This window comes from Phyllostomus hastatus, unplaced genomic scaffold (genome assembly GCF_019186645.2).
Source record: "Phyllostomus hastatus isolate PE091 unplaced genomic scaffold, TTU_PhHast_1.1 phas_contig_58, whole genome shotgun sequence".
Classification (NCBI taxonomy): Eukaryota; Metazoa; Chordata; class Mammalia; order Chiroptera; family Phyllostomidae; genus Phyllostomus; species Phyllostomus hastatus.
Genome location: NW_025333916.1, coordinates 20,767,265 through 20,783,293, shown reverse-complemented (window position 1 = coordinate 20,783,293; position 16,029 = coordinate 20,767,265). Strand labels below are relative to the sequence as shown.

Genomic DNA, 16,029 nt, shown 5'->3' with positions numbered 1-16,029 from the left:
GAAAAGTTATTTGAACAAATAATAAAGGAGGACTTCCTATTCTGGCAAAGGAAATAGACTTCCAGGAAGCCCAGGAAGCTCAGAGAGTCCCAAAGAAGCTGGACCCAAGGAGGAACACACCAAGGCACATCATAATTACATTAGCTAAGGTGAAAGAGAAAGAGAGAATCCTAGAAGCAGCAAGAGATAAGGGGACAGTCACCTACAAAGGAGTTCCCATCAGACTGTCAGCTCATTTTTCAAAAGAGATCTTGCAGGCAAGAAGGGGCTAGAAAGAAGTATCCACCTCATGAAAGGCAAGGACCTACATCCAAGATTGCTCTACCCAGCAAAGCTTGCATTTATAATGGAAGGGCAGATAAGGTGCTTCTCAGATATAAGGTCAGGTCAAAGGAGTTCATCCTCACCAAACCCTTATTATATGAAATGTTAAAGGGACTTATCTAAGAAAAAGAAGATAGAAAACATGTACAGTAAAATGACAGCAAACTCACAATTATTAACAACCACACCTAAAACTAAAACAAACTAAGCAAATAACTAGAACAGGAACAGAACCACAGAAATGGAGATTACATGGAGGGTTAGCAACAGGGGAGTGGGAAGAGGAGAAGGGGGGAAGGGTACAGAAAATAAGCAGCATAGATGGTAGGTAGAAGATAGGGGGAGGGCAAGAATAGTATGGGAAATGTAGAAGCTAAAGAACTTACAAGAATGCCACATGGACATGAACTAAAGGAGGGGAATGTGGGTGGGAGGGTGTGTGCAGGGTGGAGGGGAGTGAAGGGGGGAAAATGGGACAACTTAATGGGAATCAATAAAATATATTAAAAAAATAAAAATGGAAAAATAACCTGGAGTACTATGATCAGTTTTGTTTCTAAATATAAATAAATGAAAATTGAATTAAAATAAAAAAAAAGAATTACGAGGTGAAATAAGCAAATTTAACATATGGATCCTGATTGGATCCTGGCTTAAACAAATACATTTGAAACAGGTGCATTTGATAAGGAGAAGGTACTACAATATATTCATGAATTATTGTTCATTTTATTAGTTATAAAAGTGTTATGATTATGTAGTAAAATGGCCTTATTTTAAAAAATGCATGCTAAAATACTGTATGGAATACCTGAATGCTATTATATCTGTAATTTACTTTAAAATAGTTCACTTCAAAAAATTCAATGAAGGCAGCATAGCAAAATGTTAATTGTTGAATCTCAGTGATAATTTTATATGTGTGTTTATTGTACTAATCTATTTTTCTGTTTGAGGCTTCTTTGAAATTTTCACCATGAAATTTTTTTAAAGATTTTATTTATTTATTTTTAGAGAAAGAGGAAGGGAGGGAGAAAGAGAGGGAGAGAAGCCTCAATGTGTGGTTGCCTCTCACGTGCCCCCAGCTGGGAACCTGACTCACAACCCAGGCATGTGTCCTAACAGGGAATCAAACCGGTGACCCTTTGGTTCATAGACTGGTTGGTGCTTAGTCTACTGAGCCACACCAGCCAGGGCTGATCATGCAATTTTTTTAAGACTTTATTTATTTATTTTTAAGAGGGAAGGGAGGGAGAAAGAGAGAGAGAGAGAAACATCAATGTGCGGTTGCTGGGGGCCGTGGCCTGCAACCCAGGCATGTGTCCTGACTGGGAATCGAACCTGTGATGCTTTGGTCCACAGCCCGTGCTCAATCCACTGAGCTACACCAGCCAGGGCGCAATTTTTTAAAAAGAAGAAAAGAATAAAACCTATAAGCTTGGTTTTCAGATTAAGAGATAAAATATTGCAGATATCCTACATGTCTCTATCAAATCTTCTCTCTCTCTTCTCTATGTCCCAGTACCACTTATTAAATAATCTATCCTTTTTCTTCTTTTCTTTTTAAGTATTGATGTCATTTATGCTTTAAAATAGGTATTCCATTTACATGGTCTGAAACTTAGAAAGTACAAAAGGTAATACAATGCTGTGTCTTTATCCCGCCATCCTACCAGCTCATCCCTGAGCAGCTCAGTTATACAAACAAGTTAGTCTGTGGTAGTTACACTGTCGTTGCTTAGCTCACTGCTGCTCCTTAATTCATGGGTACAAACACACGCACTATACACCCTCACACACACACTCACTGCACACAGTCAGTGTGGACAACTTGCTTCTCAGCTTATCCTTTTCCTTCTGGTCTAAAATGCTTTCTCCTGACCCACTGGATTATGTTTCTGTTCTTGTACTTATACATCATGATTTTAACTAAAATACTTTATAATAAGGCTTGATATTTGCTAGAACAAGTTGTTCTGTTGCTCTTTGTTTTTTTTATTTTTAAGAGTATCTTGGGTATTCTTGAATCTTTGCTCTTCCATATAAATTTGCATGTATATATTCATCATAGGAAAAATATATATACATATATCATATAATGATATATATCATGTGATATATATTACAATCATATAAAATATGGTAGTATATATTCCTCTAGTATATGTGTCTGGGAGAGAGTTTACCATAAATATCTTTTTAAATTGAAATTTCTAATTGTTGCCTCTCCATAGCAGTGCACTTTACTTTTTACAAACTTTTATCTGAAAATTTTAAACATACACTATACTAAAGAGAATACTAAACTGAATCCCTGGGTAAATATCACCCAGTACCCACATTTTTACAAATGTTGTTTTCTCTATCCCACTTACCTCACCCCTATTGAATTTTGGATGTATTTAGAATAAATCCCAATAAATTGGACAAATTTATAGAAACTTAAAAATTTTCAAAACTGACTGAAGAATATATAGGAATCTAATTAGACCTATAATAAATAAAGTAATTTAGTAATTAAAAATCTTCTCACCCCATCCCACCCTCTGCCCCAAAAAAAGAAAAGCAAAAAAGAGCAGGTCAAGATGGCTTCACCGGTGAATTTTACCTGACATTTGAAGAAATAATACCAACACTCGACAAGCTCTTCCAGAAAATAAGGAAGGATGCAACACTTACCAACTCATTCCATGAGACCAGTATTTCTTTGATACTAAAACCAGAGAAGCAGAAGATTCTAGGTTATTATAAATGTTAAAAGTCCTCAACAAGATTGTTGAAAACTGAATCCAACAATATATAAAAAAAGATTACCTTGACCAAGTGGGATTTATCCTAGGAATGCAAGTTTGGTTTAGCATCCAAAAATCAATTAATATAATACGCCATATTAATAGAATAAAGAATAAAAAATACCTTGTCATCTCAATAGATGCAGAAAAAGTATATTTGACAAAATCCTATATTCGTTCATGCTAAAAACTCTTGAAATAGAAGGGAACTTCCACAGTGTAACAAAAAGCATCTATAAGAACCTGTAGTTGTCATCATACTTTGGAGTAGAAGACTAACTTTCCCCCTGAAACCAGGAACAAGGCAAGGATGTTCAATCTTACCTATTCTATTCAACAGTCTTGAAAGTTTTAGCCAGTGTAGTCAGGCAATTAAAAGAAATGCATCTAGAGTGGAATGGAAAAACTAAAGCTATCTCTTTGCAGATGACATGATCTTATATGTAGGAAACTGTAAGAAATTTCAACACATACCCTGAAAAGTACAAAAGAAATTGCTGAGGGAAATTAAAGATCTAAAAAAATGATGAGGTACAAGGAGACTAATATTGTTAAGGCAGTTCTCCCCAGACTGATCCATACATTCAAAGTATCCCCCATCAAAATTTCAGGGGCTTTTTTTCTCCTGCAGAAGTTGACAAGCAGATCCTAAATTTATATGGCAATGCAAAACACCTAAAATAGCCAAAATGGTTTTGAAAAGAAAAAAAACATAGAGGTGTTTGACTTTCCTATTTCAAAATTTATTATAAAGCTACAGTTTTCAGGACAGTCCAGGACTACCATAAGGCCAGACAGATAGATAAAACAATGGGGCAGAACCGAGTCCAGAAGTGAATCTTTGTCACTTACTGATTTTTTACAAAAGTACCAAAGCAAAAGGATAGTCTGTTCAGCAAATGATGCTGGGACAACTGGATATCCACATTAAAAAAAGATGAATTTAGACCCTCACCTCACACTATACTCAAAAAAATTAACTCAAAATAGACTTAAATATCAGAACTAAAACAATGAACCTTGTAGAAGAAAGGAGAAAATCTTTGAGACCTTTGGTTAGGCAAACATGTCTTAGATACAATACTAAAAGCATAGTCAATAAAAGAAAAAGTTGACAAATTGAACCTTATCAAATATCAAAAAGTTTGCACTTCACAAGATACCATTAAAAAATAAAAAGATAAGTAACACACTAGTGTAAAATATTTTCAAAACACCCATCTGTTAAAGGACTTACATCCAAAATATATGAAGAATTCTTACAACTCATTAATAAGACAAATAACCCAATTTGAAAAATGGGTAAAAGTGCAGACATTTCACTAAAGAAGCTGTGAAAATGGCTCATAAGCACATGAAAAGATGTTCAACATCATTAGTCATTGGGGAAATGCAAATTAAAATCACAATGAGATACCATCCACACTATTATAACCTAGAATGACTATAATAAATAAGACAGACAAGAACAAATCTTGGCGAGGATGTGGAGAAATTGGAACTCTCACACACTGTTGGTGGGATTGTGAAATGATTCAGCCACTTTGGGAAACAATCTGGCAGTTCCTCAAAAGGTTTAGCATGGAATTACTATAGGACACAGAGATTTCACTCCTAGGTTCATAACCAAGGGAACTGAAAACATGTCTACTCAAAAATGTGTAGGCAGATATTCATTGCAGCAATTTTCGTAATAACCAAAAAGTAAAAATAATCCAAATGTCTACCGGCCTGATGATTGGATAGATAAATATGTTCAGTGGTGGGATGATAGATAATTTTCTAAAAGTTATTTTCTTCAGTGACTAACATTAAATTTTTAAAAATAACCTTTAAAGTAAAAGTGAAGGAGAGAATTGATGAGCCATTGGACTAAGGCCCGGATGTGCCCTGAGGATCCTGCCTAGGACACGTTATTTCTCCAGTGCAGATCTGCACTTGTCTCATTTCATACTGTGCTTAGTACTGACTGGCAACAATTCTGTCATTTAGGTAACTATAAATTTATTTTACAGATAAGGAAACTGAGGCATAGAAAGATTAATTTTAGGGTTGTTTAACTAGAAGTAGTGAAGTTAAGTTTTGAAGTCAGTCATTCAGACTATGCAGTCTCTACTCTTCAGCCTCCAGATTCTCCTACAGTGACGCTTTCCTTCAGATATCTTTCTTATGTTGTGTTTTGTTTTCCTACACAGGGCTCCAGATTTTATGAAAATGAGCTCAAGAAAGAAAAGCAAGTCAACCAACGAATTGAAACTATGATGCAACAAAAAGCTCAAATTACCAGCCAACAGCTAAGGAAAGCACAATTACAGGTATTAATTTATTTGGTAAATAAAGTGGCAGCTGGAATAATAGTAATTGATGGTTTAAATGCATTATGGTCATGTTATCAGCAAAAACAAGATAAAATGTAAATAAAATGTTTGTTATACTATAAAACAAAAATGTATACTTTATTTTGTTAAAATTGCTTTACTTTACATAAAGACCTCACATCTAGACATTATCACTTTCATTGTACAGAAGAGAGAAAGGAGCCTTAATTAGGTTAAGTAACTTGCCTAGCTTCATATGACAATTAGTTGGCAAAGCCAGAGCTTACGTTCTTTTTATTATATACGTATTAAGCAGCTGGAAGGATCACGGGATTAATGTGACGTGTTTTCTGCATTGCTGATTTTGCAAAAGATATTTGGAGGAACATGTTAACTAATTAAATTAAAAGGTAATTTAAAACATAATTGTGTTATAGTAAAACAAAGTCACCTGAAGGGTAGAAGGCCTTATGTGCATGTATTTTTAAGATAAAACACAATGTTTTATGGTAAGTTTATCAAATCAGATTCAATTTAACAAAGTACTTTATAACATAATGATAAAATTATAGTATTAATCTGATATGCTATAAAATTGTTCTCGTGATAGAGCTGAGATCATAAATTTTATGTTTTCTTTACCAAACTATAATGTGTGATTTTTTTAAACATATGCTTTCTCAGAGCACAAGCTAATTTTTTATCTTCTGTGTTAAGTGGCCTGCTACCATGACAAGAGATTGACTTGTCTGTCAAATCATCATTTTTAGTGCTCCATAGCGTGCCACTCTATGGAGGCACCATAATTAGTTTACCTTAACCCACCCTGGTTCCAGTTTTTTGTTTTAGATACAAGATTGTAACAGTCATTCTTACTTATATGTCTTTGCACTCCTGTCCTGTTAATTTCACCACAGGTTGAATCATTTTACAATTTCAGCGTAAGAGTGCTGGTTTCCTCACATGTTTAAAGTTGGATTTGATCAATTTTATCATTATTTTACTTTCTGCTGATACAGTGTCCAAAATCTTATTTCATGGTTGGTTTAATTTGCTCTCATTTGATCATGAAAGAGACAGATTACCCTTTTTTGTAATTGAATTTATTGGGATGACATTGGTTCACAAAACCATACAGGTTTCAAGTGTACAACTCAACAAAAATCATCTGCACACTAAATTGTGCACCCATTGCCCAAAGCAAAGACTCTTTCGGTCATCCTCATTTATCCCCCTTTTGCCCATCTCCACCTACCTGACCTCCCTTTCCCTCTGGAAGTCACTACACTGTTGTCTGTGTCTCTGTGATGTGATGTGTGTGTGTGTGTGTGTGTGTGTGTGTGTGTGTGTGTTTCTTTTGTTTAATCCCTTCACCTTCTTTCATCTAGCCCTCCAATCCCCTCCCCTCTGACAGCTGTCAGTCTGTTCTGTGTATCCACGCCTCTGTTTCTATTTTGTACGCTAGTTTATGTTCTTTAGATTCCACATATAAGTGAGATCATATGGTATTTGTCTTTCTTTGCCTGGCTTACTTCACTCAACATAATAATCTCTAGGTCCATCCATGCTGTCACAAAAGATAATTGTCTTTTTACACATTTGTTAGCCATTAATATTTCCTTTTTGTGGGAATTTCCTCTTTTATTCTATTTGTTAGGACATAGGCTAAATAACTGGCACAAGAGACCCAAAGATATAATGCTCCAAATAAGATAAGAATTTCTTTCTCTCTCACATAATACATAAGTAGTCCCAGCTGGCTGGTAGTTCTGATCACCGTAGTAATTTCAAGACCCAAGTTCTGCATCACGCTGTTCCATCATTCCAAAGTGTTATCCTCACTGGGATTGACAAAACTGGGTTAGCCCCAATCTAGATTCCAGCTCCTAGTAAGGAAGAAAGAAAAAGGGAAAAATCAAAAGCAAACTATTTGCTATTACACAGTGAAAAAGGAGTTGCACACATCAGTTCACATTCTTTTGGCAAGAATTTAAATTTCACGTCACACCTAAATGCAAGAGAAGCTGTAAGATATAGCTGGGTGGCCACATGCCCAGCTAAAACTTTATTACTATAGGAGGAAGAGAGAATGGATTTGGGGGTTCAGCTAGCAGTCCAAAGAAACACACTCTTGTCTACATTTCTAGAAGAGTTTGTATCTTTTTTTCCTTGATTTATTGATCTTATATGTTAAGGACTTTTTTTCTGCCATTTGTCATAAATATTTTTCCTGTTTGTTTTCTCTTAACTTTGCAGAGTTTTTTTTCTCTATATATGGTTTTAAATGTTTATGTAAATATCAAACAGTACTTTTAAAAATTTTCTTAGTTTTGGTATTGTGCATAGAGGTTATTCCTCACAAACAAGCCTGTATGTGCTTTTAATATTTTTACAGATTTTGTTATAATCAAATCTTTAGTCTCTTTGGAATTTGTTTTGCTGTAAGGTGTGAAGTATTTTTTCTTAAATAGTGAGTATTATATTTTCCCTGAATGGTATTATTATTTCTAAATAATGATTCTCTTGTCCCGACATCATTTATTGAATCATGAGTCTTTTCTCCACTGAGTTGAAGAGGCATGTTCATATACTAATCTCTCATTGTAGTTGGATTTATTTCTGGACTCTCTTTTCTAATCAACTGAATCTTTTCCTCTTTCAGTACCATGAATTTTAATTATTAAAGGATAATAATATAGTTTAATATCTTTACTACTCTTTAAAAAATTATTTTTTCTCATGCATTTTTAAAATAAATTTAAGCATCATTTCATCAAGCTTTTAAAAAAATTCTATTCTGTCCATAACAATATTGTTTTTAAATTGACGTTAATCCTTAAGCTATTTACTTTTTACTATTGACCTTTTTTTGGTAAGCTTTATTGCTCTATAGTTTACAAATATTTTTTATTAAGTTTTAAAGATATACATGTGAGTGGTGCAATATAACAACTTTTTACTGTTCATACTCATATTTTAGAACTCATAGTTTTAAATATCCTGATAATATGGAGGAAAAGAAAATAACTTTACATTGTGGAATAGAACTTCAGATTTTGTTACTGTTTTAGTTGACTATTTCATGGGAGGCTTTCTGGCATCTTTTGCAAGGGGAATGGCAGGAAATGTGTTTTGTGTTGATTATTAAATTGTTTTGTTTTTTGAGAGCTTCCTTTAAAAAGCTTGTATAAATGGGAGGGGATTGAGGAAATCCTAAGGAGTCTAGAAGTTCTGAGAGAACAGAGAAGTTTTCATAGGAAATGCTTTTCTATTTTAGAGTTACAAAATTTCCAAATAGTAGATTTTATTATGTGTCATAAGATAGCATGAACTATTGCCAGTCAAGCTGATGTAAGTAATTTCTGTAGTCATGGACTCCCATGATTTGTATTCAGAACCTCTCTAAATATCCCCAACCCCATCTTCATTAGATTACTTCTAGGCACGTTTTTTGTATCTTCCAAAACATCTTGTTATAAATGTGTTCATAATTGAATAGATTAATATCCATATTATAGTAAATGGCAACTGCACAGCCAGTCAGTGCATTTTGACCATTTTAACAATTGATTTTATGAACTCAGATTTACTCAATAATTTTTAGGGTACTACTAATTAAAAAAATGAAAAACAATATTTCTTGAAATAGTCTCCTAGATGTAATAGATAAAAGGATTTTTAAAAAGATGTAATATGGATATAAAAATATCACATCAGAGTTTGGTTTCAGCTCATTTCAGTGATAAAAACTTTTAAAAATCGATTTTAGGGAAGCATTAATTAATGGAAAGAGCACAGACTTAGGAATAACCTGATTTCCAGGTCTAGTTTTAACATTTACCAGCTGTATGACTTAGGGCAAATTTACTTAATTTTACTGAGTTTTAATTTCCTTATCTATGAAATGGGAATAATGATCATTATCTTAAAATTATTTTGGCCATTAAATGCATTAACATAAGAAGCACTTATAATATACACATGTCATATAATATAATCAGTAAATGTCATTTCTACTTTCAAAATAATGGATATTATCATTAAGCCCTTACCATAGCCCTGGATAAGTTCACTACGTGTGTGTCTATTTTAATTATTTCAACCTTTCAATGTTGCTTTAGTGCCATTTCACAAGTAAGGAAAGTGAGGACGGGAATCATTTGGAAGGAATAAATAAATGGAAGAAAGGAAAACATGAAGGAGGATTTCAGTAGAAGGAACTTGAGAAAAGCAAGGGTGGGCATTTGCTAGATTGGAAAGAGAAGAGTGCAGAGAAGGGTGACTAATGAGAGATAGTGAAGGAAAATGGAACGTATGAGTCATTGGTGGGGAGGTTTCCTTTTGGCAACTGCTCACTTGCTGCAGGCATCAACAGTCAGTAGATTGCTGAAGAAGCTGCCACAATTTTAATTTATGAGTCTAAGGAGAATTTTCCCCATTTAGTTTGCTTTCTATTTATTATCTTTTTCCTTTCCAGTGATTCTGGGTTAAGATATTTCAGATGTTTCTCTTTTCTCAATCGACTTTATCTTAGGCATATTTCCTGGATTAATAGTTTTCAGACCCTTGTTTTTATTAGTTTCCATGATTTGCTTACATCTTTTTTTTTATGTCAGGTTGCTATTCTGTAGTTTAAAATTGAACTGGAAGAATAGTTGTTTTAAATCTATATGATAAATTAGATTAATGTTGGAAGGTTTCATTTATTAGGTGTGGTATCTTGCTGAATGAGATCAGACTTCTCCAAAATTTTTCTATGAATACTGCCTTCTTTTTTTAACTTTCATATATAATGAATTGTATAAATTTTATTCCTTTTCTCCCCCCTTCTCTCTTATGAGGAAAGAATTTAAAGGCAGATAAGTTCTTTCTCCTCCTTATCTGAGATAAGGTCTCTTCTTAGGTACTGAACTCACAATTTAGTCTCTAATGCAATAAGTGCCATTGTAAGAACAGAAAAACAAATAAGGGAACATGAAATTCTGTGATACAGAGGACAGAGATTCAGTTAAGTTTCAGAGACACTTCTGAACTGATACTCGAAGACTCTGTGACAGAACTAGGAAGGGCATTTTAGACAGAGAAACAGGCTAAAAAAGGCAGGGAGCACCCCAGGTTGTTCAGTGAGTTGCAACCTAAATAGGAGCAGACCTCTACAGAGTCTTACTGTGGCTACTAGAGACAAATGTGGTTCAGTGCCTTGTGTCTAAAAGAGACTTTGCAGTCGTAACCTGCAGCTGGTGGGCACCTAGTGTCACTCTAATGCTCACTATAATGCTAACAAGCAATGCTAGAAGCAAGTTTCAAGTTCATCGAGGGGAAAAGCTAAATTATACCCCTGTAACTCTCTGCCTTTGAGGAAACCTACTATGGGGATTTCTACGTAATGGAAATTGCTTTTATTCCAATCACCCTACTTACACATTTCTGGCTGTTTTCCCCTAAATTTTTTATTGTTTTATTATGCAGCTAGCCATTGATCCTTTTAGTAATAGATTGCATTTATTGAACTTGTACCACGTGCCAGCTACTCTTCGTGTTGTTTTTGTATTCCATCGCCCTCAATAGCTTTCTAACCTCTCTTCTTATAATTTTATGAGTTTTATTGACTTCATGTGTTTTGTAGATCAAACGTTCACAAAACCACCCTCAACTAGAGGGAACCTGAGAAAGTGCATATTTAGCTTCTTCAGCCTCTATAGTAGAGGCTATGAAAAAAGAACCCTTGGGAATGGGTATGTTGGCTACATACACCCTTTTCTTACTGCCCCACTTTGCTTATCTCTTCCCCTTTTAATTTCTTCTTATCAATCCAATTATTTTTCTCTAAAGAAACAAAAAATTCTTTATAATGTAATACTCTTTACTGTTATATTTGGCATTTATATTGAAATTTTATGAAAGGATAAATTATACTTTAAATTTTCCATTTGATTTGTATGGACTAACGTTACCAAATTTTAGCCTTATAAAAGCAGTTCTAGGGAGGGAATGTTTAGATATACTTTGGTATAATCTTTTGTTATTCATTTCCTTTGTTGCTATTTTAAGACATGAATATTGTGAGTCAGATGGAAGCAGTTGTTTATTTTACCTGAACTAAAGTTTTTAGTTACAATATGTCCTCCAAATTTATAAAGCAGTAGAATCATTTGATATAAGCAGTTGGAATAGTTCATTCATTCAATAAATGTTAAGTATCTCTTACACTTGTGGGTATTGAGAAATGTAAAAGTTGGTAGGGAATGATAGTTGAGAACAGAGTGCTTCTTTATGAAAATTAAAGCAATTATCAGCCTTAATACAACAAGCAAATACACATACATGGGTGGATGGATGGGTGGGCGGATGGATGAATGCTAGATGGATAGATGAACAGAGACAGATAAACAGATGCCTAGTAAAAGATTAATGTTATGATTAGTAGTGTTACAATATTATGTTGTCAGAAGTTCATTAACTTTTTAAAAATTAAGGTCGACAGATGTGCAATGGAATTAGAACAGAGCCGGGACCTGAACAATACCATAGTGCACATTGACATGGATGCTTTCTATGCAGCTGTGGAAATGAGGGACAATCCAGAGCTGAAGGATAAACCCATTGCTGTAGGATCATCTAGTATGTTGGTAAGTAGATAAAGACAAAAAGTAAATTTCATAATATATTCAAGTAAGCCTTACTGGTTTATGAAGTGGAAAGACTTTATTGAATTCTACCAGTTTACTGAGTATTTTTCTGGTTTCTCTATGTGTTCAATTGCTGGATCCTTTCAATATCCCTTAAGGTACAGATTTTCGTTTCCACTTGACAGATAAGAAAATGAACTCAGAGAAGTATTTTATAACTTCCCTAAATTTTCAAACCTGGTAAATGGTAGAGAGGCATTATATCTTTCTGTTGCAAATTATATTTTTTAAGTATAAGGGAGGACTCCAAAAAACCAGAACTGTCTTCTGGAGAGCGGGCCATTTGTAGTATAGGCTTCCCCACTAGGAACCCATCTGTATCGTTGTTGTAAGAGGTCATATTTTGGCTTCAGTGAATTTTTTTTTGAAGACTCTTTCATTGTGCTTGCCTGTTTCATGATGGGTGATTTATGAGCACACCTGCCCACATGGAGCTGAGTATTCAGCAGTTTTTGACCAATAGTGGCATGACCCCCAGGCCCTCCCCTCCCTATTCACTGATATCACCCTAAGCGTCTTTTTTATCCCCCCCTTTTTTTTTGTTTCCCCTAATAAAAAATGTCCTCAAAGGACATACAGAGGATCCAGAGACACATGAAAAAATGCTCAGTATCGCTAGCTATCAGAAAGATGCAAATTAAAACCACAATGAGATACCACTTCACGCCAGTCAAAATGGTCATCATAAACAAAGCAACAAACAAGTGTTGGAGAGGATGAGGAGAAAAGGGAACCCTAGTGCACTGTTGGTGGGATTGCAGACAGGTACAACCATTATGGAAAAGAGTATGGAATTTTCTCAGAAAACTAAAAATGGATCTGCCTTTTGGCCCAGCAATTCCACTGCTAGGATTATACTCTAAGAACCCTGAAACACCAATCCAAAAGAACCTGTGCACCCCAATGTTCATAGCAGCACAATTTACAATAGCCAAGTGTTGGAAGCAACCTAAGTGTCCATCAGGAAATGAATGGATAAAAAAACTAGGGTACATTTACACAATGAAATTCTATGTAGCAGAAAGAAAGAAGGAGCTCCTACTCTTTGCTACAGCATGGATGGAACTAGAGAAAATTATGCTAAGGGAAATAAGCCAGGTGGCGAAAGACAAATACCATATAATCTCACCTTTAACAGGAACCTGATCAACAAAACAAACAAGCAAGCAAAATATAACCAAAGACACTGAAATAGAGAACAGGCTGACAGTGTTCAGAGGAAAGAGGGGAGGGAATTTCAGGGGAATTTCAGGGGAAAAGGGGAAGGGTTTGCAGGAAAAAGTATAAAGGACACATGGACAAAAATGGGGGTGAATGGGAGGGAGGTGGGGATGACTTGGGGGGCTGGGATGGGAGTAAAAGACAGAAAACTGTACTTGAACAACAATTAAAATTTTAAAAAAAGAAAAAAAGACAAGAAAAATGTCCCCAAAGGGAAATGTTTTGCTGATGTGGAAGAGGTGAAACAAAAAAAAAAAACTGTACTAAAAGGCATTAGAATTGACAGTTCAAAAACTGTTTTGAGCAGTGGAAAAAAATGTCCCAATAGGTGTATTTCATCAAATGGAGAATACTTTGAAGGTAATTGAAGTTTAAACATATAAGAATAAATAAACAACTTTTTATGAATAAATTCCAGGGTTTTTAGGGCTCACCTTGTAACTGTTCTGGTTAAAGAAAATTGAAGAAAAAGGAAAAATGATATTATAATGCTGAGGTTTGCAAACAATGTCCTGTGTGCCAAATCCAGTCTGCCACCTTTTTTGTAAATAAAATTTTACTGAAACAGTCACACCCATTATTAATTTATTATTGTTGTTTCACTAAAAGAGCTTAGCTGAGTGCTTGCAATAGAGACTGTATGAATGTATAGCCTAAGTAATTACTGTCTGGACCTTTACAGAAAATGTTTGCCAGCCAGTTCTAGAGTAACATATATCATTGATGTAGTACTGTAATTAAGTAGTTTCTCCCTTGACTTGGAACCTTTGCTTTTCTGATTACTATCTTGTTCTTCCTTATTTCCAGCCTGACCATAAAAGGTAAAGATGACCAAGATAGCCATATGTAGCTAAAAATGTGTTGGGAATTAAAAGTAGAACTGGAATAGATGGGTTTTGGTATTAAAAAAACATGCAAGAGAACAAGGAAAGTTCTTCCCTGTCTCCTAACGTCTTCCAATGCCTTAGCTATAAACCTAATTCCTACTAAGTTGTTATTTTATTACAAAACTATAATCTGTTCATTATCTCTGCTCCCATGAGTATGTAGGCAACTAATAGTCCTATTCCCAAAACAGTGTTTATGGGAAGGATACTTCCCTTTCCTATAAATCATCAACTAATATTTTAATAAATATATTCAATTTCATTAGGAATTTATAATACTAGGCCCTGGCTGGGTAGCTCAGTCAGTTAGAGTGTCATCCCCATACACCAAGGTTGCAGGTTCAGTCTCCTGTCAGGGCACATACAAGAATCAACCAGTGAATGTATACATAAGTGGAACAACAAATTGATGTTTCTCTCTTTCCCCTTGTTCTCTCTCTCTCTAGAATCAACAAATAAAAAATGAAAAAAAAAATAATGCTATATATAATATATGAGTATATATTTATAACATATATTAAATTATGTGTGTATGCTATACATGCAAATATATAGTATATAGATGCATACTATGTGTGTATATTTACATATATGCACACATATGCCTGTGTGTGTGTGTGTGTGTATACATATATTTACACCCATGTGTCATAGTCCTGTTAAAGCTAACCCCACTGTTAAATTCACAAAACATTTCTTTCCTATAATTTTTATCCTCCTAACAATTGGTTAATGTTTCCAAATTCAAAATGATTATCTGTTATATTTGAACAAAATTACTCCCCTTGTATGTATGCTGACCTAATAGATTTTCCTTCTAATGAGATTTGAAGCTTAATTGTTTTTGTCCTATTAAACTAATAAAAATGTATCTTTGCAGTAGTGGTTGTGGTGACACAGATTTGATTAACACAGTCTGTTACAGTTAGAATTCTTTTTGAATAAATTTGATGGATGCTTGAAATGTTTAAGTTAACACTCATAGTTAGAACTTAGACCCTGTAGCACTTATTTGTTGCTGCATAATGAACCCCTTCAGTACTTAGTGGACAACCATTTATTTATAGCTCATGATTCTGTAATTTGAGCAGAGTACAATGGGGATGGGGATGGATAATCTCTATTCTACCTGGGGTTGGCTAGAGCTGTTTAGCTGAGGCTGCAGAGTCCAAAATGGCTTCACTAACATGCTCAGCACTTTGGCTGACTGAGGTGGCAGGAATGGCTTCCAGTCATTCAGCTTCCCCCTCTCATGGTACATTATTATTCATTAATCTAACCTAAGGTCTTTACATAGTTGCAGGATCCCAAAAATACAAAGGCTGAGGCTAGGTGACTTTGTGACACCTAGGCTTCATGGCTCACATAATGTCACTCCCTCACATTTTTTCGGTCAAAGCATGTCACAATGCAAGTCACTTGGCATGAGGAACTAGAACCCACCTTTTGATAGGAGGAACTGTAAAATACTGTGGCTATGATTTACCATCTACCACAAACCTAAAAGTTAAAGGAAGTCATATCTAAAATTTTGTTTCTAGTCTACTGTAGATCTAGCTTTTATATCAATTCCATTAGACTTCTTTATATTTAAGCATTAGTTTGCCATTCTAGTGCCATCTGCATTTTTTGTTCCAGAATACTGACCATGGATTACACAGTTTAGAATACTATCAGGGTTTTTTTAATGCTATTTAAAAAAACATTAACGGCTATTTAATATTATTATTCTGAAATAATTACTCCATTTGACAGATTCTGCTTTGCATTTCTTTCACTTTGCACTTAAAATTCCAAA

The 16,029-nt window shown here is 34.5% G+C and overlaps 1 protein-coding gene across 2 annotated transcripts in view; it reads left to right on the top strand.

Moving 5' to 3' along the window:
• POLK (DNA polymerase kappa) overlaps positions 1-16,029 on the top strand; it is a 71,148-nt gene that overhangs the window by 28,429 nt on the left and 26,690 nt on the right. For both annotated transcript variants that reach the window (XM_045847737.1, XM_045847735.1), the window contains exons 3-4: positions 5,312-5,431; positions 11,911-12,063. In XM_045847737.1, the coding sequence (XP_045703693.1) occupies positions 5,312-5,431; positions 11,911-12,063 (273 nt within the window). The remainder of the gene's footprint in view (positions 1-5,311; positions 5,432-11,910; positions 12,064-16,029) is intronic.